This window comes from Sphaeramia orbicularis, chromosome 18 (assembly GCF_902148855.1).
Source record: "Sphaeramia orbicularis chromosome 18, fSphaOr1.1, whole genome shotgun sequence".
In the NCBI taxonomy this organism is placed as follows: Eukaryota; Metazoa; Chordata; class Actinopteri; order Kurtiformes; family Apogonidae; genus Sphaeramia; species Sphaeramia orbicularis.
This window is the reverse complement of record NC_043974.1, coordinates 24,111,192-24,138,051: the sequence shown is the minus strand read 5'-3', so window position 1 is coordinate 24,138,051 and position 26,860 is coordinate 24,111,192. Positions and strand designations below refer to the sequence as shown.

The 26,860-nt window shown below is 37.3% G+C and overlaps 3 protein-coding genes across 4 annotated transcripts in view; 1 reads left to right on the top strand and 2 right to left on the bottom strand.

Annotated features, from left to right (window-relative positions):
• The window catches only part of sema4f (sema domain, immunoglobulin domain (Ig), transmembrane domain (TM) and short cytoplasmic domain, (semaphorin) 4F), a 70,567-nt gene extending 61,063 nt beyond the window's left edge, over nt 1-9,504 (top strand). For both annotated transcript variants that reach the window (XM_030161993.1, XM_030161994.1), the window contains exons 4-15: nt 385-483; nt 2,291-2,402; nt 2,523-2,642; nt 2,765-2,919; nt 3,016-3,197; nt 4,641-4,788; nt 4,892-5,105; nt 5,624-5,733; nt 5,844-5,995; nt 6,500-6,555; nt 6,649-6,839; nt 7,840-9,504. In XM_030161993.1, the coding sequence (XP_030017853.1) occupies nt 385-483; nt 2,291-2,402; nt 2,523-2,642; nt 2,765-2,919; nt 3,016-3,197; nt 4,641-4,788; nt 4,892-5,105; nt 5,624-5,733; nt 5,844-5,995; nt 6,500-6,555; nt 6,649-6,839; nt 7,840-8,571 (2,271 nt within the window). In that variant the 3' untranslated portion in view covers nt 8,572-9,504. The remainder of the gene's footprint in view (nt 1-384; nt 484-2,290; nt 2,403-2,522; nt 2,643-2,764; nt 2,920-3,015; nt 3,198-4,640; nt 4,789-4,891; nt 5,106-5,623; nt 5,734-5,843; nt 5,996-6,499; nt 6,556-6,648; nt 6,840-7,839) is intronic.
• A 190-nt stretch (nt 9,505-9,694) lies between these two features.
• LOC115438399 (carbohydrate sulfotransferase 12-like) lies at nt 9,695-15,369 on the bottom strand. The gene is made up of 6 exons (XM_030161995.1): nt 15,290-15,369; nt 13,975-14,098; nt 13,491-13,663; nt 12,092-12,235; nt 11,690-11,997; nt 9,695-10,063 (listed from the first exon to the last, which is right to left on the bottom strand). The coding sequence occupies exons 1-6, from the start codon at nt 15,290-15,292 to the stop codon at nt 9,823-9,825; spliced, it is 993 nt and encodes a 330-aa protein (XP_030017855.1). The 5' UTR covers nt 15,293-15,369; the 3' UTR covers nt 9,695-9,822.
• Nucleotides 15,370-16,927: 1,558 nt separating this feature from the next.
• LOC115438183 (E3 ubiquitin-protein ligase TRIM11-like) lies at nt 16,928-26,146 on the bottom strand. The gene is made up of 9 exons (XM_030161615.1): nt 26,057-26,146; nt 24,974-25,413; nt 22,579-22,714; nt 22,385-22,480; nt 21,728-21,961; nt 21,410-21,569; nt 19,519-19,545; nt 19,249-19,424; nt 16,928-18,027 (listed from the first exon to the last, which is right to left on the bottom strand). Exons 2-9 carry the CDS (start codon nt 25,399-25,401, stop codon nt 17,653-17,655), a joined length of 1,632 nt encoding a protein of 543 aa, XP_030017475.1. The 5' UTR covers nt 25,402-25,413; nt 26,057-26,146; the 3' UTR covers nt 16,928-17,652.
• Between the last annotated feature and the right edge of the window lie 714 nt (nt 26,147-26,860).

Here is a 26,860-nt window from a genome sequence, read left to right as displayed (position 1 = left end):
TGCTGGTAACAGAGGGGCTCTCATGTGTCTCCTGTGGTAGTGGGGGTCTCCAGTTTCCAATCACAATCATTGATACCCCAGCTGTTCTCAGAATCCAGTCCAATCTGTCTGTCTCCTACAGCCCTCTGGGGCCTGTGTAAAACCATGTCTATTCATCAACAAAAATACTAACTTTTCATTCTGCTATATAAAAATATCACATGCCAAATATACTGAAATTATAATATTTTAAGCCTAATTGGTCAGTAAATATATATACATATATATATATATATATATATATATATATATATATATATATGTGTGTGTGTGTGTGTGTGTGTGTGTGTGTGTATGTAGGTGAAGGCTTTTGGTTTATTTTTGTGTATTTGTCTCCCCCTGTAGGTGGACTGCAACAATTACATCCGCCTCCTGGAGTTTCTCGGAGACGGACACATCTATGTGTGTGGTACCTATGCTTTTGACCCCCAGTGTGCCTTTTTGGTGAGTTTGGGAGTTCAACTTCTTACTGGTGTACATACTTTCAATAAGATCTTTTTATCAGTCATGCAACTTCATACACAAGCGCTGTTGCAGTACAGGTGTGTCTCTGCACAAGTATGGCTCTGGTGTTACTGGTGTTTGAGTTGAAGGTGCATTTCTGTTTTTTTAATACAAGTGACAAGATTTTCCTAAATTCCAAATAAATAACAGCATAACAACAACAGTTGGATAAATAAAGAACACATTATACAAGATTTTCTGATGAATAATTCAAAGAAAACAAGTTCACACTCATTTCTAAATGGCATAAGTCAATATTTGATGGAGTAACCCTGATTGTCAGTCACATGCTACCTGCCTAGTTCTTCATAGTTGACTGCTTTATGCCATTTGACACAATAATTGCAGCAGCTCAACTCCATTTGATAGTTTATGACCACCCATCTTCATCTTCCAGAGGTTTTCAGTGAGGTTCTGGTCTAGGAATGTGACATTGTCTCTTATTTTGATCCAGATTTATGCATTTACATGTGCTGTTAGAGCTTCAAGTGATAACATCTCACAGTCATTCACACTGAAAGCCCTCTGATTGTGGATGCTTTTCTCAGACTTCAGTCACTCACTTCTCCCCAGTAATAATTACAAAAGAGCACATTAGCTGACAAAGGCTTTTAGACGCTGTGTTCAGAGTGACATTTTGTTTTTGTTCAGTGACATTTTATTTGTTGTGTTCAGAGTGACATTTCCAGCAGGTACTTTGTGCGCTAAAGTCTCTCAGAATATCAGCATGAAGGAGTATAATTAGAATCAATTATCATCACCAGCAGAGGGGACGCTTTAATTTTCAAAGGTTGATGCAGAAGAAGCTGAGGGTTGATGTAAAGATCAAAGTGAGAGTGATGACTTTGTCAGTTTGATTAAAACAGATGGAAAGGTGGTAATAATCTTTATATAACAAGTAAACTCCCTGGAACTTTCTTTCAGACAAGTGAAAATCCTTACATAAACTATAGCATCATGCTTTATTTGTTTACTAGGTTGAATATGCAAACACTTTGAGAATAGAGGCATTTCAATTGTTTCTTTTTCCTGTTTTTCCAATGTTCAGTACTGTGCAAAAGCCTAACCCTTAGGCCAACATTAGGTTTGTTGGTTTACTGAAGTTCTAATAACAACACATATGCATTTCTCAGTTTCTGTATTTAGATCCAATCTAGATATATGGGAAGTATATACAGCCATAAAACAAGTTTCAGGGAAAACCACAGCTTCTATAAACCAAAGTGGTAGTATTTAGTGTGACCTCCCTTTGCATTTAACATGTCTTTAACATGTCATGAGATTTATTGCATTAATTATCTTTTGTGCTGCTTCTTGTCATGGGGTCAGGGGTCACACTAAATAGTGACTTTAACCTTTAGAACTCAGTCAGTTTTTTGTGTGTCTTTTAAGCTGTGCACATATTTCCTGTATTTTCTTGTCGTATCTAAAGAAAAGAGAATGAGAAATAAGTTTAGAAGAACACATTTTGCTCCAGAGAATTTAAGCATCCTATAGAGTTGGTTTTCATATTTCCCTTCGACAGTAGCATTTGTTACCCCAAGTAACATGCACAGTGAGTCACACTTAGCAGTAACAGAAATGACCTTTTCAATTTCAGGCCTTTTTTATTGTTAAAAAAGACAGTTTTATTGTGTTTATATGTATCTTTCCTGAAGTGTCCTTTAAATAATCATCCCATTAAACACGCATACCTAATAATCTGTGCATTTATTATTGTTATGTTGATGTCTGTGTCAAACTACAGGAGCTCTCGTCCTTCACTTTGGAGAAATCTGAGGATGGGGGAATCAAGATGGAGACAGGGAAGGGAAAGTGTCCATTTGAGCCCAGTCAGCACTACACTGCTGTTATGGCAGGTAAGTTAGTGCCCCTGGATGACTGACACAACACAATGTATGTTAACAATCACCATAAACCTAAATTGTGTGTCTGTTTCCCTTTTCTCTGCCTCTTACTTCTTTTATGTGCATGTCTAGGTGGTACCTTATACACAGCAGCTACTAGTAACTTCCTGGGAACACTATTCGACATCTCCCGGGCAACAGGTCCTGAGCAGGAGCGCATCCGAACAGAAAGATCCATCAACTGGCTCAGCGGTAAGATATCCACGCTCTCACACATTTGTAAACCTCTAGTAACAAGCAGAGGCACACAAAAAGGCTTTCATAATACTTTATACCACTTGTGCAGAGTAATATTTTGTGTGTGTTTCCCTCAGATCCAGAGTTTGTAAGCTCTGCCTTTATAGAACAGGATGCCGACAGCAACCCGACAGGAGATGACGACAAGATCTACTTCTTCTTCACTGAAGTAGCCAAAGAATACGACCTGTACACTAAGGTCAAAGTCCCCAGAGTGGCACGAGTCTGCAAGGTAACCTGACATCTTGACTGACAGACTGCCTAATTGTCTGAATGATTGAATATTAATTCCCCATCGGGCTCGTCTTTCCTTCATCTGTCTGTTCAGTCTGATGTGGGAGGGATGAAGACTCTGCAGCGGCGTTGGACAACTTTCCTCAAGGCCCAATTGGTATGTGAGGACAAACCCAGCGGTCAACGATATAACGTCTTGACTGATGTCTTCACCACGCAGCACACACCAGGCGACCCCAGCAGTACACACTTCTATGGACTGTTCACCTCCCAATGGTAAGATGCAGAACAAACACAGAAGGGCAAATTAACACTTCTCTTTGAGCTCAATCAAACTGCACTGTTGTCCATAAAGTTGGAAAATATGTCATGAAATGATTGTGACAATGCGACTTATTCTTTCTAAATAAAGTGTAAGTGGGACTCAGTATGTAATCATTGCACCTGGTTAAAGGTGATTACTGATGTGTATAAATAGAGGAATATGTCTGAAAACAGAATTATTCCAACTTTTTTGTTAATAGGGTATGTTAGTGTCGGAAAGGTTACTAGAATAGATGTGTTGTTACCCAAAGAAATTGTACTTACTGTTTATTACTTTGTATGTTTCTAACAAATATTTTAAACTGGGGGAATGAAACTGAAGAGTCAGAAAACCTTACTTTTCAATTAGAAAAGACTTAAAGTACAATAAAGGAAAAGCAGAAGGACAAAGCAATTCACTGTGCTGACATAAATAAAAGGAACATCCAGAGGGAAATGAAAACAAAGTGCTTAGACAGTAAAAGATCACAATATTAAAAAAATATACAAAAAGAAGAGACTACAGGATACATAAATCAATAAAAGAAAAGTATCAAATAATTTTATAAAGTATATACTAAGAAGATTGAAATAGTATACAGTACTGCAGACCTTCATCGTAATACAAAGTTAAGATTTGTGATAGTGTGATAAGAAGAGTGTAAGTTACATAGAAAGTTTGCACTAAATGTAAACTCAGTTATTGTGAACAAAATGAATAGACTTTAGTGCTTTGACTTCAAAGAAAGGTCACCATGTGAAGTGATCACATGAATTAGCTGTGGCCCAGGGAGGCTTCATTTAAACCAGGCAGACTAAACATTTTTATATTTTTTGATTCAAGTTGGAAAATATTGTTTGACATTGAGCACTGAAAGGTGTGGTGGGGTGGCTGTTCGGGAGGGGGGGCAAACTCAGGTTATTTAGAGCAATTTACGGTGGTACAACAAGAAACATTCTAATTCAGTCCAGGTAACCAATCAAAAATAATGTGGAAAGTTTTACTGCTTACCAGAAAATTAGTAGAAGCAGTCTAAACATAGATACTGCTTCTTGTATTGCATTAATTTTTGTTCCCATATTGTCCAGAAATTTGTCAATCAAAGGCATAACTACAGGCAAAAGATGTAAAGCAAGAAAAATATATGTTAGATATTTTAGATTAAACATATAAATCTTTACTGAAAAGTATTCAACCCAGAGCACGAACATTTTCATTAATGATCACATGAGCAATTTCATATTTTTTCTTGGTAACAGTAATGGATTGCAATTACATTTATTTCAACTGAATTACATAACACTGTTACATGTGAGTAGTTACTGTCAAAAACAGACCTAGTTCATTTATTTTTGCGATTTGTTGTTGTGTTGAATGTGCTTTACATTGAGCTTTTTTCTTGTTTCTTGTCACAGGGAACGGGAGGAGTTATCAGCAGTGTGTGTTTTCAGTCTGTCTGACATTAATAAAGTGATGGATGGTCCATTTAAGGAGTTGAAAAAGACCTGTGAAAATCAACCCTGGATCAACCATGAGCCAATCCCGACACCTCGGCCCGGCCAGGTAACCACCGTTAGCTTTCCAACCATGTCAGTGCTCCAGCTGGGACTGTGTTTACTACATACTTTGTCTTTTATTAACCTTCGTCTTTTATTAACTTTTTTAGTGCTTGAACAATGCCTTGAAGGCTGAAGGCTATGAGTCGTCTCTGAAACTCCCTGACAAAGTGCTAACATTTGTCAGAGACCACCCTCTGATGGAGAACAGCGTTACTGCAGCACCTCTGCTGGTCCGAAAGGGAATCAGATACACCAAACTAGCTGTAACGCAAACAGGCAGTGGAGATGAGCAAAGAGGAGCGCTGCTACACCTTGGAACAGGTGAGGGTCAACATTTATGTGTCTTATGAATCAGGGATCACACATAAAATTATATTATTGATGTATGATACTTTCTAAAAATAATGATAAATAAAAGCCAAATCAAGTAGTTCTTGTGTCTGTTGTTGTTGGCTATGCTGCTCCAGAGTCAAGCCTTTCCTTTTTTACCTTTACAAAACAGAAAGTATATTTTATTGAGCACATTTTTTTATAGCAATGAAGTGTACAACTATAATTACAAAATAAATAAAATAATTATTCTTCTGGTTATTCAAATTCTTCTTAATTGAAGTAAAACTGATATAAATAAAAACGTAGAATTTGTATGTTGTTTCAGACAATGAAAGAAAGGGCTTCCTAAAAACCATCATATAGTTCAAACACTGATGGAAATAGTGTAAAATCTAAAAAAAAAAAAAAAAAAAATAATAATAACATGTGCATGCCAGGAAAAGAACGTGAATGTATCACGAGTTGTATATGTACTGATAAATGATGAGCATTTGCGTGCTCTGCAGATCGTGGGGAGCTTCACCGGGTGGCAGTAGTGGGCCAGAATGCCACTATGCTGCAGGAGATCCCTCTGTTCAGCTCACAGGAGCCTGTCAACAATATATTACTTCATCAGGTAGAGCACCCTCTCATACAGACTATATCACACACAAGCATACATGCATAAACCCCTCTGCTGTGTCTGGAAACATCAGCTGCATCCTTCATGGTGTCGTGTACTTGCAGGGCCGGGTGCTGGTTGGAAGCCCACTGTCTCTGGCTCGTCTCCAGGCTGAAGGCTGCTCTCTGTATCCCAGCTGTAAGGTCTGTGCCAGAGCCAGAGGACTGGGCTGTGTGTGGAGCACAAAGGAGGAGGCCTGCAGGCCCACGGCAACTGAGTGAGTAAAACAAGAATATCAGCACAAACAACAGACACATTCAGGCATTTAACTACACGCTGACCATATTTGGGTAATTACATATTTGGGTAATTACACTAAGATGTACAAGATTAAACCTTTTTGGTATTTTTTTTTCTTGCAAAACCTCTTGAAACACACTTACATAACAATTTCCATCAATAATATAATGTCTTGCATTCATACTAACCCATTACAATCCTCTTCGGTCCACCAAAATTTTACTGTGGTTATTTGAGTCATTTTAGAGTAATATATAGCTGTGATGTTATTTGTTGTTACTTCAGTTTAACTGTGACACAGAAATAAGATGTTTATTAACTTTTGTCTTGCATTGGGCTTGTGCGTGTAGAGCTTTAACACAATGAGCCAAATGTACAATAGCAAATAAACTGTAATATGGGTCGGAAAAGGAAAAAAATAGCACTACAGAAATATTATTTATCCAAGATGCTAAGGCATGACTACATTTATTGTGTCCAGGCCTGGCCCAGGTGATATGGTAGATGAAGCCTTGAGGAAGTGTGATAGAGAGGAAGGTAAGTTCTGTTTATTCACAATTATTACTGATGTCAAGTGATGTGAAGCTGTCAGTCTCTCACTCTAACTGTCATGGCTTATGTGTCATCCAGGTCGTTGCTCTCCATCCATCATGGAGCTGCGAGTGGCCAGAGGTCTGCGTCTCCTATTGCCCTGTGTCCAGTTGTCCCCCCGGTCCTGCAGCTGGGAGCATCCACCCCACAGACACACCAGACAACATCACTCTGACCTGGAGGTGACCGTCACTGAGGACAGCCTGGGAACCTACATCTGCACCTGCCAGGTACAGAAGTAACACAAACACAAACCTCCGCTTCCTCACATCATCTGGGGTTGGTACCAGGAGTTAGTGAGGTAACTTCAGGCTAGCTGCGTTGTCTCCAGCCCACTGGGTTCTATTCAATCGGCAGGAAAAGAAAACAGACAAAAACTTTTGTGTGCAGGTAAAAAAAAAATAGCAGATAATAAGAGTGTTTTTATGGAAGGCTAAAGTTTTGGCTTTCCATTGTGTGCTGTATAATCCTAAAACGCAAACTGATTAAAGCACTAAAGCCTTGGACATGCCGACCTTGTAAGATTTGACAGTAAACAAATTTTATTTTTATATTTGTTCTTTATTTGCTGTCAGACTGAATCGCAATGTCAGGGTTGAGCTGAAAGAATAAGGCTACAATTGTTTTGCACGGAATAATAACATATCTACACAAAGCATTAATTTGATTGAATGTGCTATTGTAATTTTAGTCAAGTGTCTTTGTGCCACACTGATGTGATAATGATTAGAATTGCACACAGAGGACTTTTTTTTAAACGTTATTTCCCCTTAGAAGATTTTATATTTTTGAATTTCACTATATTTATTTATGTATCATATATATTCTGTATTATTGTATAGAAATACATGGCTCTAGACATGTCCATGTTTGTGACTGGTCATGTGGTGCTGTCTCCTCCCCCTTTACATGAACACATTCGTAACTTGATGATACCCCTCCAGGAAAAGGGAACATATTCTGAGTAGAACTGATTGACACGCACATCCAATTATTGAAAGGTGTGCCGAATCCCAAAAAAGTAGATGAAAAAATGAAAAAAGGTCTGCACAACCTGTGAGCTTGTCGTGAATACATTTTTGGGAGCTCACAGGTTGTGCGGACCTTATTTCATTTATTCAGCATATTCTGAGTACACTGAACTTGCTTCACAATAAAGCCCCTGAATACCTTTAGTTTACTTGACTAAAACACTCTGTTTTTTTTCTCTGTCATGTGTGTCAACTTCAGGAGGCGGGGCCAGGTGTTAGGGACCCCACCCCCTGCCGTAGAGCAGCCTATCAGCTGACCCTCGAGGGCCCCAGTGCTGGTGGAAACGTGGCATCAGCTGGAGTCCGTCACGTCCTGGCCATCTATATCCTTGTCTTCTGCGGGGGTGTACTGTTTGGTATATTTCTGTTTTACTTTATCACCCGGAGACCTCGCAGCCTCAGTCGCCAGGGTCACCACTTGCCGGATAATTCTCTGTCGTCGGAAAAAGGGCGGGACTTGTTGGGTTCATCAGCTACGCCGCAGTCCCCCAGCAGCGCCAGTCTGCTGTCTGAGGGATTCAGGTTGACTGAGAAACGGAACGGGACGACGACAACAACCACAACCACAACTTTACTGAGTAGCCAGGGGAACGGTGGTCACCTTAGCAACAGTTATAGTAGCTCCTTGATCCACAGCAACCCCAGCAATGGCCACGGGAACACCATATACGGCAACTGCAACACAAGCGCCAGCGGGTTGAAGTTCGCCACTGAAATTTTAGCCGCAGATATGCTGGATGGAAGGACGGGGGAGAGGGAGAGGGGGAGGCCAGAGGGGGGAGAGAGGGAGTCGGGAGAAGGGGATGAGGTGGAAGAGGGGATGGGGGATGGGTTAACAGAGGGTATGAAAGGCCTGGAGGATGACCTCGCAGGCTTCCCTTTGTTCAAATCACCAGCACCTCTGGCTCAGTGTGAAGAAAGTTCAATATGAACCAAAACTGTCACTAAGTTCAGAAGGTCACATATGTGTACTGTTACATACACCATTCTGCATCCCCCAAAAGAACTGGATACGACTGGGAGGAATGCAAAATGGCAACCTCAAAATGCCTTTGGGTCGGAGCTGTGGCCTGGAGAGAGACTCAAAGATATATAACAGATATGAGTTTATATCTAAATGTGTGAGAGGGAGTGAGACGATTCAATCCAGAGAAGACATTTTGGAGATCCACAGTGAGACGTGTAAGATGTAAATATAAAATGTAAATATAAACAGTCTTGAAGCTGACTGTGGACGTGACAGTGAGCACTATGTTGAGTGTGTTACAAAGAATCAAAGATCAAAGTCTACGTGTGTGGACATGGAAAAGCCATACTGTCTTTCTTTATTTTCTGTTGTTTGGTCTGTCATGCTTTCCTTGTGGCACTGCTGAAGAAAAGTGCACTTTGAATCTCCCGGCACCTCCCTCTCTGTTTCTATGTCTCTATTTGTCTCTCTGACACCGAACACAATCTCCAAACCCAGACCTTCACCGGTCGAAAGGCACCAAAGGACTGCTGAGTCACTGACGGCTCAGAACGGATTGTCTGTTGGCTTTAAACAAAGAGATGTCAACACTGTCAAAGACTCATAATCTAAACTCACTGCATGGCCTGCAGACAGACAGTGGACATGACGGGGCTGACCCTGGCCTGTACTGCTGCAGCGGTTCAGAGGATGTTAACGTTAAACGTCACCTGTCAGATGTGTGTGATGACTGCCAAATACAAGCAACAGGATTTTCATTCAACTCAAAAAAACAAACTTCAGCCTCACAGAATGGACCTCTCCATACAAATAGCCACCTCCACCTGTGTTTCATAAAAAATACAAATGTATTGTTTTGTCATGTTGATTTATAATAAAGATAAAAAATGTTGTTAACCTGGTGCCATTGATCCCATTCTGACTCAACATGTCTGCTAACTCAACATGTCTGCTGAAGGTTTCCGCAAACACTTATGGAGGAGTTCAGACAATGGCAGCCATCTGGGATCACACATTTTAATGAAAAACCACAAGGTCAAACCTGAGACTGAAATGAGCCGACATAGGAGGTAAACAACACTCATTTTTTGCAAGAAAACAAACATTTCTTTTATTAACCATAAAATGAACATGCCTATTAATAGCACATCTTCTGAATGGAGACATTACACATTTATTTCAAATTTAAGTTGGATGTAATTTAATTATTTCCTGTCAGTCATGGAGCAGTTTGTTTGGTTTTCTGTAGCCAAACAGCCTGAAGTCGTCCTCATAGAGCTTGTACAACTTCCTCCTGTCATCCAACGGCACACCGCTGAACCAGTCCAGCACTGAATCAGAAGTCGTCACGTTTTCAGGCGAAGGAGGAAAGTTAATATCATCCTCCAATCTCAAGATCTTCAGCAGCAGGTTAGCATCCTCCTGAAGACTCTCCTGATGACCAATGAAATCATAGCTGGGCACAAGAAGAAAATAGAAAATTCAAGTACATACAACACAGCCTGATGTCAGTTGTTTGAATGCAGATGCCAAAATCAAGCCCTTAAGGCAATGGAATCTCAGCTCTGTTGTGTTAAATATTCACATCCTGATCCATCAGAGCAGGTTAATCCTTCAACTGAAAACATTAAACGTAACATGGGAATTGTCCTTCAGTTCAAAATACTTTGAATGTTAGTACAGTGTCAGTTTCAATACACACTGCTAGTGCTCATCAGATGTCCATGATACATATTATGAGGGGAAGAAAGCTGAAGACCAACATGAGGATTCAAGGGACTATATATAGTTTAACAATTAGAGTTAATTTACACAGATGGACCTTGGATTTATGTGACCACTAGAGGGAGTATTGAGTTTTGAGTCCTAAGGAGAATCATGGGGCCTAGAACCAAAATGTCAAAAGTGATCAGATATGATGAGAATGACTAAGAAACAGTGATAAAAGATAGAAACACTGTTGTTGTTTTCACCACTGTGCACAGCTCTAAATGAGACTGGAGTTTGTGGCAGCGTTTCTTCTATGCAGGTGAGTTTGATTATGAGATTTATGAAAGTATGAAGTTAGTATGTGGTGTTATTATCTTTGATGAGTTGTCATTTGGTGAGCTACAGTTCAGACTAAACTGTGACAGTTCTGATCTTGTTTGAACATTTCCAAACAAATCTTTAGTGCAGCTTTTGACAACACAAACCATACAGGAAGTAGAGGTGATTTGTGGCAGCTAACAGAGCTACATTGTAAACGATCAGTGAACATAGCACTGAATATTATAAGACACTGTTATTTTGGTCGACTCAAAATAACCAGCTGAGTTTTATTTTGAAGAAGAAAACCTGGTGTTACCATAATACAGATTGGTGTAAACAATGAGGTTTATAGTTTATTCAGTGAGTGATACAGTCTGTGGATACATAGTGTTGATTCCTTAGTTGTTTTGATAGAACTATGTGCGTTCTGGTACCTGACTTCCCTTGTTGTTGATAGTTTGGAATATAAATACAACATAGAACCACTTTAAATGTAGGTTACACTGGAAAACATTTTAATCTTATCGAGTGCATTTTTATAATTTCTAGTCAAAATATCTCATCACACTTAAAATAAGACATAATCACCTAAAGAGTAACTTTTCAGTGAGGTATAAGAACTAATTTTTAGACAATAGATCTGGAGAATCTTATTTCAAGAAATCTTAACAAGATCGTTTTCACTTGTTCCATTGGCAGATTTTTTACTTGAATTAAGCAAAAAAATCTTGAATTAAGAGAGATTTCTAGAAATACAATTTTCCAGATCTATTGTCTAAAAATAAGTTCTTATATCTCAATGAAAAGTTACTCTTAAGGTAATTATGTCTTATTTTAAGTGTGATGAGATTTTGATGGGAAATGAGAGAAATACACTTGATAAGATTTTGATTTTTGCAGTCTACAAGTCAGTCAGTTCAAGAAATAAGTCAGTGAAGCTTCCCTCACCCTTGGCAAATATGCTGTAAATATCACTTTACAAATGCTGCAGTTATATTTCTGTAAATTTTCAGGTCAAATTAGCTTCAATCTGCCAGAAAAAGTAGCTTACTCTATGAGGCAGGGGTGGCAGAGGCGGTGCATCTGCCTCCAGTGTGGTTCAAAGGGGGCCTTTCTCTCTGTCTTTGGGTCCAATAGGTATTGAATAAAGTTGTAGAAAGATGGACGAATGCCTAATGCAAAGGCTTCATCCTCTGTCTGTGGGGGGGTGGACATGTTGCCATACAGTTGCAGAATGTCCCGGCCATAATTTTGGTAGAAGTAATCATTATGCCTGTGGAACTTATCTCGGTAGGCGGAGATGAGACGCACAAATGGGTCCCGAACAAAGAGGAACTTAGTGTAATGCTTCAGCCTCACCTGTAGATAGAAAATATATCCAAATCAGCTTCAGGTTAGATTCATTCATTTCTAACAGTTCTTATTATCTGCGTTTGACTTTACTTGACCTCACCTTCCTCTCTTTTCGGGGTAAACTGTTGAGGTATGTGAGTGTATTGGGCTCATGGATTACATCTGTAGGTACAGACAGGGGGTCTTTATATGGCTCATTCTGCTTGAGGACAAACATAACCCTCTTCCAGTTACTACACGCCACCTATAGACAAAAGTAGTAGGGAATTGATTGATTGATTGATTGATTGAAGTATTTATTTTGAGTATGAGTGAAAAGAAATAAACAGACTAAACATTTAAACATAAGACACAAAATACATATTCGAAAAGGATTTATGTAAACTGTGCAAAACAAATCTGTGTTTGGTTCATTGATTAAATTCCCTGCATCCATTTTGTGTGAGTAGCAGTGAAATAACACAACACATAGGTTTCCTCAAGAACTGATGACTACTTAAAGGCTAATTTTGGGTACTTATTACTTAAAAGACCACTACTAGACTGCTTATTTCCATTTCATTAAATTTCTGCTTCTACTCCGCTATATGTCATTTATGTATGTCAACATTTTAATAATTTTCTCAGATTTTACTGTGCCTTCCTGTCTAGTGAAAAACACATATCTCTGTATCATAAAGCCTCTGATTTTCAGTGTTTGTTTTTCTGAGTCCTTCTGCTTCTGAAGCTAAATACACTCACTGAAATCACTTTGGATTAAGAAAAAGAGCAGTTTTTTTGAGAATGTGTAGAATTCGCACTCGTTTTTGAATATGACTCTTTCTTTTTTTGTGTGTGTATTATTATTTTTTTGCTTCTTTGAATTTTCATTTCTGTATTATGTTGTGCAAAGAAGTCAATTAGTAGCAATCAGGAAGCTTATACCATTTCCATATATGAAATAGATAAAAATAAATAAATAATTTACATGTGGCTAGTCATGCTGATGCTACAGGATATCTTGAAGCTAACTGACAGTGTATAAAGCAGTTAAAATGAGCTCCTATAACATCTTCAGCAGTATAATGCATCATACACATTCATTTATCAGTATTATTAATAATTTTTTATAATACTAAAACACTGGACTGAATCATTTTACTGCATAATGACAAGTTACTTTTTATACTTTAATGCATTTTGCTGATAAGAATTTATCACAAGACATACGGAGTAGTGGAGTATTTGTCTGAGTAGTAACAAACATTTTCTCTTTAGAAAGCCAATAAAGTTTGGAATATTTGCTCAATGCGATGCTACATAAATAAATTCAATGAATTTAATGTAAATTCAGTGAGTGTTGTTATTTATTATAATTTTTATTCATTTCTTTATTATTTCGGATATTAAAAAAAAAAACACAAATACAACAAGGAAAAAAAATAAATAAATAAGGAGAAAACAACATTTAAAAAGGTTTACATTGTGAGGTCCATAATGTGCATGCATGTCGACATCACCTTGGGGATAAAACAGTAGATGATGCCGTGTTTGTCATCCACTATGAAATTCTTCAGCTCCTTGTCACTTATTTCTTCTAAACTGCGCCTCCGCTTTGATGAAACATCTTTGTCACTGTCACACATTTCTTTCAGCAGCTGCTTTCTCATTTTCTGTGCTTGAAGAGGTATATCTACAGCAAAAAAAACAATAAACTGTAACTGTTAGAATTGCAGAGGTAGGAGCTCACAGTGATTAAAGAGATTAAATGTCTCTTAAATGAGTTATTGGACTAACAGACTGAACTGTGTGGCATTACATTACATCAATAATCCAAAAGTAATCAGGGCGGGGTCACAGCTCCGAGGTTCCATTCATTTGACTAATTCATTTTAGAGGTTGTAAAGAACAAAAAGCAAAGTATTATCCAAACAAACCATAACTGTTCTGCACCAGGAGCAGGATACAAATCAGGAACAGTATTACAATTATAAATACACAAACCTCGTGACAGACTGAAGTGGTCAGAGGACAGCATAACAAACAGAGAACCCACAAATCCAACCAACAGCAGGGATCTTTTATATGTTGTCATAGCAGCTGGAGATTTACACGGAGACAGTCCAGTCTGATGAATAAACCAGAAATGAAAACAAATGACTGGATAAAATCTAAATAACACATAATCGGTAAGAGGTACATGATCCATTTTTTTATTTTCCTAATTAATACAAATGTTGTACATTTAACAGTCCCTATAGAAATGATGTATTTATTTATGGTTAATGTATAGGAACAGTTGAAAACAGCTCTATAATGTAAACATTGTTAGTATCATGAATTTATGAAAAAATAAAGATAACTATGCAGAGGTGTGATATTATGCAATTGTATCTAAATTATTCAGCTTTTGGAGTTACTATGACACTCTTATAAGTCTTGAGAAATAGCTGAAGGATAGTTTTGTGTTACATCCATCAGGCTGGCAGCTACCCCTGTTAGGTTTAGGTTTAGGTTTGAGCTATGTGTAAAATGATAGTTTAGATCAGGGATGTCAAACTCATTTTAGTTCAGGGGCCACATTCAGCTCAATTTGATCTGCAGTGGGCCGAACCAGTAAAATTATATTATAATAATATATGAATAATGTCAACTCTAAACTTTTCTCTATGTTTTAGAGTGAAAAAAATAAAATTACATTATGAAGATGTTTGCATCTACAAACTATCCTCTCAAACAATGTGAATAACATGAACAAGCTGAAAAAAAATGTGTAATTTTAACAATATTATGCTTCAGTTGATCATTTACACATGTACATTATAGCTTACAGATCACAGTGGATCTACAAATACACAAAACATTTTGTAACAGGCGGAATATTATTAAAATTGCACTTACTTCTCTTAAAACATTTCAGGTTGTTCAGATTTGTTCAGGTTATTCAGATATTTTTGCAATATTATACTTTGTTTTAGTGTAAATATATGAAAACATTTACATTTACAAGGAGAAAAATTTGGAATTGTGAGTATTTATACGTTATTGTGACCTACCTGAGATTGAATTGGTCTGAATGTGGAACCTGAACTAAAAGGATTGTTAATATTTTAGTGTAATTTTTGCATTTCACAAATTCATCCCAAGGGCCACCTTGGCATGTTTGACACCTATGGTTTAGATTATGTTGTAGTGACACGTTAAGTTGAGAATCTAGAAAATGTTGTCTTTGAAATGAAGTCTACTAACCCTAATCCAAGAAAAGAGTGGATGCGAAAAGGTTAACCCAAAAATCCCAAAAAATAATAACCTTACTCACCATGCTGCAACTCCCTGCAAGACGATCCCCAGTCAGTGTTTCATTCACCTGTAATGAGCTGTAATGCTGCCTCTGTCTGCCTGGGCTCTTCACTTTCGTATAAAAAAACCAGTGCAACAGAGATATAAAAAAAAAAACACCCTCAGGGAGGTGTGGCAGCTGCATTCCGTCATCATGGTTCCTCCCAAGCTTCCACATCTCCCTCCTGCCCCACCCCACAGGAATCACCCCCTCCAGGTACACTCACTTTCCACCAGATGCACACAGTATAGTCAGCCTTCCTTTCAGTTTCCACGGTGTTCTACCATGTTCTGGTTCTGTCATCTGCACATCCACCTCTGCTCAGTCTTCCTCCACTGTGGGTCCTCAATCCACGCCTCAGCCACACCCACTGACTCTCCTGTGACTTTCCTAAACCCATGATCCTGAGGACGTGTTGCTGCCACTTTTTCAATAGCTGATTTTGTCACCATCGCTTAGTATGTAAACATAATTCAAGTTATAGCGTGTGTTCTATTTCATCTTGTGAAATTACAGAATGCAACCGACTGAATCCAACCCTAAGCGTGTTTTCACACCTGAAAGTCTGAAACCAAGGTTCATGTGTTTGTTACGTCAAAGATATTTGCTCAGATTAGTTTTGCTTTCACATTGCAATTGTGGAAGTGGACCATAGCTGACTATTACATTCTCTATAGATGTTCTGAGGATATTAAATCACCGTTTTTGTCAATAATAGCCTTGCATAACTTTGTAGATGACATTTGTTTGTCACATGCACAGTTATACATAGCTCAATACACAGTGAAATGTATTTTTGGACCTGTAGCAATAGTAAAATAAGAAAAATTCATAAACACACAAGACTAAAAAAAGGACAGATCCTTCTTAGGCCAAGAAATGTAAAAGTTTTGTTTTGTTTTTTTTTACATGAAATAATTGTCTTGATTAGAAACAGCATAATGCAATATATATGCTTTCTTCCAGCAACCACCAAAGATTGACCAAAGACCAGATATTTGGCCGGATCCTCCAGAGGACACTTCACATTTGCAAATTTGATCCGGGTCAGACTGGAAAGACACCAAACAAGGTAGGAGTGAAAGCCCCATTACAGCCAGTTTGTCCATTCTGGGCTTTTTAGTCAAAGGGGATATTAACTCTGCACTCCATACCTGAATATAGTGGGTGACAGTAATGAACATTAACATTGAATGCCATGTGCTATAAAACAGACAAACAGAAAAAAAAGAATGAAACATGGCTGCAAACCAATCTCACATATCAATTATGTATATGTTCAGGTTCAGCAGTTAAATTCTCCTACATATCACACATTGAATATATTCCTTGCACCAAGAAATATTGACTAATCAATGAGAATCCTCTGACTAAGTTTTTTTTTTTTTTTAAATAAATAGATATATATGTGAAGAAAGCATACACTGGTAGGTATTATAGAAGATCCACAAGCCTACTGATTCTAAAAGGCACTCCAACCACTGTTTAGGGCCAAAAACATTTTAATATTTCAATTTTAGAATTGAGTCATGACTGGAACCATTTGTTTTCCTGATAGTATTTTGCTTTATAGTTCTATTAAAAATGCCATCATTGTCACATAAATACACATACAAATGGTTTTAAAAACAGCATTTATTAAAGTGCTTCTTCATTGCATCAGACTAAACAACAAATTAAAGAAAAGTGAAAGGACGGTGCAGTCTCCTCATTATTCATATCAATAAAATAGACTCGAGTAACTACAGCAGTATTTACATATGTGTTTCTTGAAAGCAAATACATTAGTATTATATAACCAGCTGAATTGTACTTGCTTAACATTGACTTTTTACAAATCCAGAATACATCCACCAAAAAAATTAATATGCTTTTTGACAATGAACGCATATCGCCATTTAAAACATGAAAATACATTTGTTCATTAGCAGTTGTTGAGAACTCTGGAAAAAGCAAAAAAAAAAAAAAAAACGTCAACAATATAATAATTCTAACATAGAATTTTTTCTGTTTATGGTATAAGTTTTAGAATGGTGATTTGGACAGCTTGTGAAAAATAGTTGTCAATGTAATTCACCATATTAGTTTAGTTTATTATAGTGATTCAGTGTTTATTCTATTGCATCTTTTCTTGCATTGAGGACACGCTCTGTCAGACCTGGAGCATAGTGAACCTAATATTAAAGCATCACTCAGCACCCAGGAAGACCCTTCACTGAGAAATAAATAAAAATAATTAATATATTCATTTAGACTCAACTTACACTGAAATTAAGCAATGGTAATGCCCTTGTTGTCGCTTTGGAAAAAAAGCGTCTGCCAAATGCATAAACATTGTTGTTTTAAAATGAGGTGACTTCCATTACAGGAGTGATCACCATCTGTGCTGTGTTGGTGCTCTCATGAATGCAGGGGTTCAGGTACGGGTGTAACTTCACTTTAGGAAACTTGCAGTTCGTAAAGGAGTAAATATGGGCCTCACTGGTGACGTCGTAGAAGCCCACCTCCCCCTCCTCGTAGTCCACAAACACACCAATCTTCTTGGGTTTATTAGGGAGCTCAATCTGCACTGGGGGGCGGTCACATGCTTTGAGCACGTCGTCCCGTAGCATCAGGACAGCGTAGCCGTTGCTGAGACAGACATCAGCGTGGCCTTTTCTGTCGACTGTTTCCAAGGCAATTCCGATGTCCCATGAGGTTTTACCTTCCACTTGCACCTATGGATGACAAAGACTGCACTTAACTTTTTGTGACCATTTATTATTATTATTATTATTATTATTATTATTATTATTATTATTATTATTATTATTATTATTATTATTATTATTACTATTACTATTACTACTACTGCTACTAATGCTAATAATAATAATAATAATAATAATAATAATAGTAATGATAAATTTTATGTGTAATGCACTTTACATTTGACATCAAATCTCAACGTGCACAATACAAAGCAAAAATATACAATAAAAAACAACAGATAAAATCAACAAAGTCAACATAATATTATCCTCTTATCTTTAGCCTGTGTTTTTCATTGAAAATCAGACATTTTCCTATATTTCATTTACTGATCATGTAGACGTTCACAAAAGCTCAGAGTAAATTCAAAGGTTATTATATCAAAACTCAGAAAACTGAAGAAAAAGGGACTTTTACAGCATAATGTAATCATTAACTGAACATAAAAACAAGCATCTACAGCCACTGTCATTAGTCAAGCTACATTTATTTTATTGGTGAATTAATGTTGCAGAACATTACAGTGTTTCCACTCAACAATGTTCACTGTGATGTTGTTAAAATCGCTCTTTTTAAAAAAAAATAAAGCTTTTCTATCTGAAAATCCGATGGATAAGTCTGGGTTTGACAAGTGCAAGTAGAACCTGACTGACTGCAAACACTGGTGAAGGTGGAATAAAGCATTAATATTTGACCTTGGCCTGTTAAATCCAGTCAAGTGGAATCCTAATACTTCAGCTTACCAAGACATTTTGAACAATTGTATGCTTTGAAATTTGTGGAAAGAGTTTAACGAAGGCTGTTTTCTGTTGCACCATGACTTAGCCCCAGTGTTTTTAGAGGAGTTTGGTATGAACTAGACTGATCTGCAAAGAGCCCTGACCTAAACCCCATCCAGCAGCTTCAGGATTTACTAGAATGGAACAGTGAGCAAGGTCCTCTCATCTTACATCAGTGTCTGACCACACAAATGCTCTTCTGGATGGACGTACGCAAATTCCCACAGATGCACGAGCCGTTATAGCAGCAAAAGAACCAACTCCTTATTCATGTTTATGGATTTATTGTAATCATGGAAGCTCCTGTAGGTGTAATATGTAGGTGGTCCAGTACTTTTGTCCACATGGTGTAGATCTGAAGCTCAAAATGAAGTAGAAAATCAACAAAAAAACTGCAAAGGTACTAACCTCAAAGTAGAAAGCACCAGAGGAAAACCCGTCTTTTCCCAGGACACCCAGCAGAGTGTCAAACCTCTCCGGGTTGTCGGGCATAGACTGAGGTCTGCCTCCATTCGTCACTTGTTTCCCATCTTTAGACACAATCAGGACATTGTTTGCTGTGTCGCAATCCAACTTTACATCCACTGACAGAACACAAGAACAGTAAAAGCATGAGGAAAGGTTGCATTTCTTAGTTAACAAATAATTTGTGAAAAAAATCAGCATAACAGTTATTACCTGCATATTGTTGAATTCTCTTTATCTCTGTAAGGGCATTAAAAAAAGATAAAAACAAAAGACTTCATCAGGCCATACATATACATATACATACAAAGAGTATACATATACGTATGCATGGCATATTCATGTTAAATTAATGCTGATAGGTACATCCTAGTCTTCAGATGCACTGCTTTATGTTTATTAATGAACAAATCTGTTGAGGCTCATTCAAGCAAAAAAGAGCCATGAGTAAAGGATTTCAGGTCTTCATTAAAAAGATTTAAAATCATCTTCTAGGCTACACCACTTAACTTAAAGGGGGCAAAACATAGGCGCTAACATCATTTACATAGTTTTTTTTTAACTGAAAAAATCTGACTAACTGCAACAATCGAAAAACAACGATTTAGAAAAACCATTAAGAGAAATGTGACGTGACTTCAGTGGTACTACATAATGTTAGAGGAGTTTTATAAGTATTTTAATATTTCATAGGGTGTCTTTTGATGGTTGAGCTTTGTAAATGCCTGTTTAGGTTTAGTAGTTTTCAAAGAATGGTAGATGTAGAACACAATTTGGAAAAATATGTTTCCCTTTCTTCCTGTAATAGTGCATTATTACTATTGTTCATTATTTGGTGGAGATTTAAGTCTATTTTAAATGACTGAGGAAGTCTTATCAGTGTGATTACGTTCTTAAACTCGTCTTTAGTTAGCGCCATACTCTGTTGTGAATAACTAGATATTACACATATATACTCATTAACACTATATAAACGTTGTTTGTGTGGATTTCACTGGGATCAGTAATGTCATCACAAAGCTACATCATATTGGGTTGATTTTTGTCCTGAGTAGAAGGTGAAAAAGACGTAGTTTTCAACTTTGCTTTATGGTAAAGACTTCACAATCACTTTATTATACTGATTAAATTATAGTGGTAAAATATTTCCTCAGCATCAAAATATCCATGAGAAAAATGAAATAAAACACAAAACATTGAGACATATGCAAGTGAAGATGATGATGGAAATAAAATAGAATACAAAAGAGGGAAAAGAAAAACATTTTTATCAAATATTACAGGATGAAACCTATATCACGATAACAATGAAACTTTCTATATTGCCCAGATCTGGATTTCACCTAAATAAAGGACACAATAAACAAAAATAATAATTCTATCTGTCCAGCTTTATATTTACACATGGCTTTTTATTCCTCAAGTGCGTTTCTAATATAAATATAAACAAGTGGTGCCAGGCACAGCAAACCCCGCCCCTCGCACATATTGTAGCTTATTTTGTCATCGATCCAGCTGATGTCATCATGTCTATGCATGTGCTGATGTCAACATATCAACTGCTTCTATATATGTGCATAGTTTGAAGTAAGTTGAAACAAAAGTGCTGTTTTTATAGACATTTGAAATTTTACCCATTATAAGTAAATGGGAGAAAAACAAAGAATTTAAAAAATCTTTAAAAATTTCAACTTTGACCTAATTTTCCCAAAATGTAACCACATCTATTCTGGGTCACTGGTAATCTATAAACCCAATTTGGTATTAATTCAACCAATAGTTTTGCTGCTACAGACATTCGAAATTTCGCCCATTATAAGTAAATGGGGATTTTTTTTTTTTAATTCATAAAAAAATTTAACTTTAACCTACTATCCCCAAAATGTAATCAAATCTATTCTGGGTCACTGGTAATCTATAAACCCAATTTGGTATGAATTCAACCAATATTTTTGCTGCTAGATGATTAACAAACAAAGAAAAAACAAAACGAACCAAAAACAGTCCCCCTTGCCTCCCTTTTGGGGGTGGGGTAAATATAACAAAGACAAGTTTACAATAATGCCTTATCTGTTTATTTAAAGGAGACGTGCATCAGTCTTACCTTTAGTGGCCAGTGATTTCATTTCCAGTTTCACCACGGTCGCAAGTTCCATGATCAGCTTATTGATAGCGCTTCGCACAGTCCCCACTGCTGCGTCACTGAAAGTACTGATCTGAGACCAGTCTTCAGTGTCAGGGGAGGCACCCATGGAGTTCCAGCTCTGTAGAAACACATATTATTGTTTATTAGAATCGTTGACTAATTCCTGAGAAATATAAATAATCAAACATAGCACCTTCAGGAACCTATAAATACTCAAATTGAGTCAAAGGTGTTGATCTAATATCAATAATTAACTGAACAAGTAGGAAAAAAAACCTGTAGAAGATGGAATCCGTCCACAGCTTGAGAGAGCTGATCCAGTTCAGATTTTCTTCTCTCCAGCTGTTTGATTTCTGTTTTAAGCTTTTCTTTCATGGAGTCACTGCGCATTTTTGCTTTTTTCTGCAGCATCATGAGAGCGGTCACAAGCCCAGACTCATTCATTTTTACCACCCGTTGTAAGATCAAGAAGATCTTCATGATGTCATCGATGTCTGTCTCTGTGTTTTTCTGTAGTGGAATAAAAATACTTAAACATTAATTACTTCAATTTTTATACAGTTATTTCTGAATAACAATTGTTACTGTCATTTTCCTTTGACTTTTGAGGCTGAAAAACTGCAATAGCTCATTTTGGCCACTTGGAGGAGGCAAAAACTATCTAAAAGCACTACACTGTCAGTAACACCTTGGTCATATTTTTAGATTGTTACACATATTGTTCTTTTTATTTTTTGCATTTACACATTTTCATGGCTGGTATAGCTGTTGTATTAAATCTTTCGTCTTCCTCCTGGATAAAGTTAATTTCCAAAACTTATTGAATCATGGAAGACTGAACAACAATCCATGTGACATATTTAATGAATGTGAAATTCTTTTTTCATGTTATGAGGCAACCCAGTCCATGAAACTATAATGAGCTTTACTCACCTCACTGATCGCATCTGAATCTTTAAACTTCTTTAACATGTCGTTCATGTCCTTCAGCTTCTCCTGCACATCTGCCAGTTCTTGTTTTACATGGGCCTGAACATGGGACATTATAAATAATAGTTAATTCACGTGGTCTGGACCTATATCATGGTTCAACTGCAGGATTGTGTGTCGTTTTTACATGACTGTACCTTCTTCTGTCTCAGGCGGTTCTTTAAAGGGACACACTTATGGTCTTGGTGGCTGGATTTCATGCATAACACACACACACATACCAGGTCATCATGGCAAATCAGTTCCAAAGAAGTTCTGTGCTGCTTACACACCCTGTTGGCGAAATATTGCATCTATATTAATATTTATGTTAAAAAAAAAAAAAAAAAAAAAGTCCAACAACATCCAGAAAAGAAAAGAAAAACACTGCCCAAAACTGAATAGAAATCAGGATAATGACTATTATTGTACTATTTAACTTTGTTCCAACAGAGTCATTTAGACTGCATTCACGCAGCAGGTCTCAATGCTCAATTCTGTTTTGTTTTTTTACAATTTGCATCACAAATTACATGCCACTGCCATCAGACTCACATGTGAACAGCCTGAGGCCCTGATATCACATATACCCCACTGTGGTTATTGAAGTAAACATGGAGGTGTCCAGGTCCTGCCTCTTCCAACACAGAATTGTGACATCTATCGCATTTTAATGATGTAAAAGTCAGATGAAATGTGACATAACCATACAGACTGAAGTCACATTACAAAGCATCAAATATGTATCTGATTTAGAACCACATATGAAAGTGGCCTGGGTCTGATTTGTGTTCAGATTGTTACAAAAAATCTGATATAGGTCACAAATGGGTAAAAAAGGCAGATATGAGTCACTTATGCCTGCAGAATGTAGCCTTAGAATAAACTAAAGTAACATATTAAGTAGGTGTGGACAGAATCAGAATTAGGATGAATGATTAAATAAAAAGTTGATAGTGAACATTGTTCAAAGAGTAATTCATCATGAGCACTGGTTCAAAGGCTGCATGTTTGATATGATAAAGTATCATAGTATTCAGGTCAGTTGTTTTATGTACACTATGTACTCCTTTTATATTTGGACACAAGCCTTCTGGCCTCATAAATATCCTGTTGATAAGCAGTCTTTCATTAATGTAACACATCCATTACCAAAGACTGAGTTGCAACCCACCGGGGGGGTCAAGGGAATTTTTTTTATTTAGTTCATCAAATAAATTCTCATTTCAAGCATTTCTAAAAACCTGCAATATTCTGTATGAAAGTATCTACTATGGAAAGTTATCATATATTCTGTTCTACTGATGAGAAAAACAAAAAACAAGTGTACTTTCTCTGCTTAAATGCTGTATTTGCACTCATTCTAAAATAACTGAATGCATGAATGTTTCTAATAATATCAGTGAAGTTGTTTTGATTATTATCTACATTTCAGTTATTGATCAGGTGGGGGGTTTTGGTGGATATGAGGTCGAGTGCTCGACACAGAGAGCCAGTTCAGGTTTGTATGATTAGTTTCTTTGCTGTGAGTAGTCAAGGCACAGAGGTCAAAGAGGAAAAGCAGATTTCTGTAGCCTCTGCATTTATGCTTTGGTGTGGTCATATGTTTAATGTATGTCAGCACAGATTGAATTATGTCATTGTTCGTTTGGGTGTGTATTCATGTTCTGATTAATGATGAGCTCATGTCCCCCCTTACCTGTTCAGGTGGTACAGTCCATGTAGGTGAGATACAGATAGAGGGTATAAAGGTTAATGATTTTTTTTTTTTTTTTTTTTTGGGGGGGGGGGGGGGGGGGGCAGGTTGTTGTACCTGATGAGACTGTTTTTCTTCTGTTTTGTGACTAAAACCTCACTTTTTTGCACTCACTCCTGCCTGAAGACCTGCTCTACTTATTATCTGTTCGGAAGATTTTGTGCCAAACAACAACCTTGATATTAAAGGATATAAAAGGGCCACATACAGCCCAGTGGGCCGGACCAGTAAAATAATAGCATAATAACTTATAGGCTAAAGAATGACATCTATAATTTGTTTTCTTTGTTTTAGTACAGCAAGTAAAATTACATTTACAAACTGTCTCTAAACAAAAATGGAATAACGTGAACAGCCTTAAATGAGAATATTTCAGATGTATAAGATTAAATAAGTGCAGTTTAAATAATATTAACCCTCAGCTTATCATTTACTATTTGCAGATCACAGTGGATCTTCAAAGGCACAAAACATTTAATAACAGCCATCTGGAGCAAGAAAATATAGATTATAAAGACATTTAACTTTATGATTAGAACAACTTGTCAAGACTCAGTGACACCCTTGACTGTCAGTGTCTTCTGTGTAATTTGCGAACTTCCTGAGGGCCACTTTTGGCCATGAGCTGTATGTTTGACACTCCTGCTTCAACCCTAACATGTGAGTTGGATGTCTTAGTAAATGAGCGTAAACAAACTCAGTTAATTCAGCTTTGAACAAATAAACCAAATTAAAAAAATCAAATATCACAAACACTCCACCTGTCTCACACACACACACAGATTTTTATTCACTACCTGGCCTTCAGTTTGCGAACAGGATCCACCAGCTCATGAGTGCTGAGCTTGTCGTCGTTCTTATGGGGTTTCAGATGTTCTGAACACAGAGACTCCTCACAGTGCAGACATGAGCTCACAGCCTTCACCTTCATCTCTATGGGACATTTATCACAGTAAACATCCTCAGTTTGTGTTTTTTCCTGTGGCTGGGGGACAGGCTTTGTTTGTTTTTGATTGATGAGATCTCTGAGCAGGACATTCATTTTTAATTCCGGCCTTTTCTTGAACACTTGCTGGCAAAGTGGGCATGAAATGGTGGTTGCTCCATCCCAGTAAGTGTTGAGGCAGAGGCTGCAGAAGTTGTGTCCACAGGGAGTCGAGACTGGGTCGGTCAAGTCATCGAGGCAAACGGAGCACTTAAAAAACTCAGAGGAAGAGGCGCTCATTGTGGAAACAACCTGTTGAACCAGAACAGGATACAAGTTAGATTCTTGAGACTTCTTTGCGGTTCAGTGACTGTAAATAGTCTGAAATGTGCACAGAGTAGCAGAAGTAGGGCAGCCTGTAATTAACTGCATGTAAACAGGAAGTGTTTCCTGATTTTCTTCAACATTTTGACTTTTAGCTCACTGTCAGCTATGAAACACAGGACACTAACAAACTATTATTGACAAATTGCTAAGCTTCTTACATTTTATATGAATAAATCAGACATTTCTCTTGAGATATAATAGCACTTAAACAGTTTAACCTGAATGATCTACCAGTTGACACAGTTTTACAGACAGACTCCCTAGTTAAGTCCAATGCAATAGAAAACTTTTTTTTTCATTCTTGACTTTACTTGAGCTACTTTTACATACCAATACTTTATAAAAACAAATAGTAACACTATGTCTGCTTAACAGAACTTCCATGTCTCCTAATATACTCATATATAAGTCCTTCTTCTGTCACTGCTGAAACTACACTCCTGTTAAATCCACTATACCTGTTTTAACAGATTTAACAGATATATTAAAGTTGTATTAAACAATAACAAAATGTCATTGTGCCTGTCTTTAAATGTCTCTAGGTTATGTATAAGTCTTGACAGGTTACCTTGTTTTTCTCGTTGTGGTTGTCTTCTGTTGGCTCTCACAGTCTGTCCGCACCTTTATTTATGTCAGGAAGTGGAATGTCACTTGACTGCTTTTATATCGTTAGTTGACTGTGTGCAATAACGCTGGTCTTGGAAATTCCATAAAAGGCAAAGGTGAAACTGAAACAAAGATCTTGTGATTTGGGCCACAGTTATGCAATACATTTCCCAACAGACGCATGACGCTTATAGTCGTAAAGCTCATCACGGCTACTTTATAGCATCTGATGGGAATTTCGCATTTTTAGTTCCTTTAAAGAAATGCTTATCAGTTAAGTTTCTTTAATGTGGTTCAACATTTAATTTAGTTACATGGTGAAGTGGCACAAGAACAGGAAAATACCAGGAAAATTCCCAGCTTGTATGTCTATGATCACTCCCCTTTGTCTGTCTGTCAGTCTGTCAGTAGGGTAATTGTGACGTAGCTCTATAGACAGGGGTGGAGGCCATCTTTAAACAGTGGCAAGTCCCTGCACAGGAAATTTGCCTGAGTAAAATGTACTCAATTTGAGTACATTTTGCTCCGGCAAATTTCCTGTGCAGGGACTTGCCACTACTCAGATAACATTTGGTCTCTCTCTAAAAAGAGTAAAAGTTACTCTTTGGGTAGAGCTCTGCAACCTCAATATAGAGCCAAATTTGCTCTTTTTGAGGAAAATAATTTTGACTCTGGAAAAAATGCTCAGTACTTTTTCCTGTGTGGAGAACTTCCACCAAACACAACACTTAAAAGAGCTGCTTTTGGATTGAAAGCGGTTCAAGTC

Excerpts from the sequence above, each read along its gene's own strand:
- LOC115438399 (XM_030161995.1), bottom strand. Across the intron at positions 13,664-13,974 it reads CCACTTCAGTCTGTCACGAG|ATATACCTCTTCAAGCACAG; the intron begins GTTTGTGTATTT and ends TTTTTGCTGTAG. Across the intron at positions 11,998-12,091 it reads TACCCCGAAAAGAGAGGAAG|GTGAGGCTGAAGCATTACAC; the intron begins GTGAGGTCAAGT and ends TTCTATCTACAG.
- LOC115438183 (XM_030161615.1), bottom strand. The coding sequence starts at position 25,401 with ATGAGCGCCTCTTCCTCTGAGTTTTTTAAGTGCTCCGTTTGCCTCGAT. Across the intron at positions 22,715-24,973 it reads GTTCGCAAACTGAAGGCCAG|GGTGTGTAAGCAGCACAGAA; the intron begins GTAGTGAATAAA and ends TTTCGCCAACAG. Across the intron at positions 18,028-19,248 it reads CTGGTGCTTTCTACTTTGAG|GTGCAAGTGGAAGGTAAAAC; the intron begins GTTAGTACCTTT and ends TGTCATCCATAG.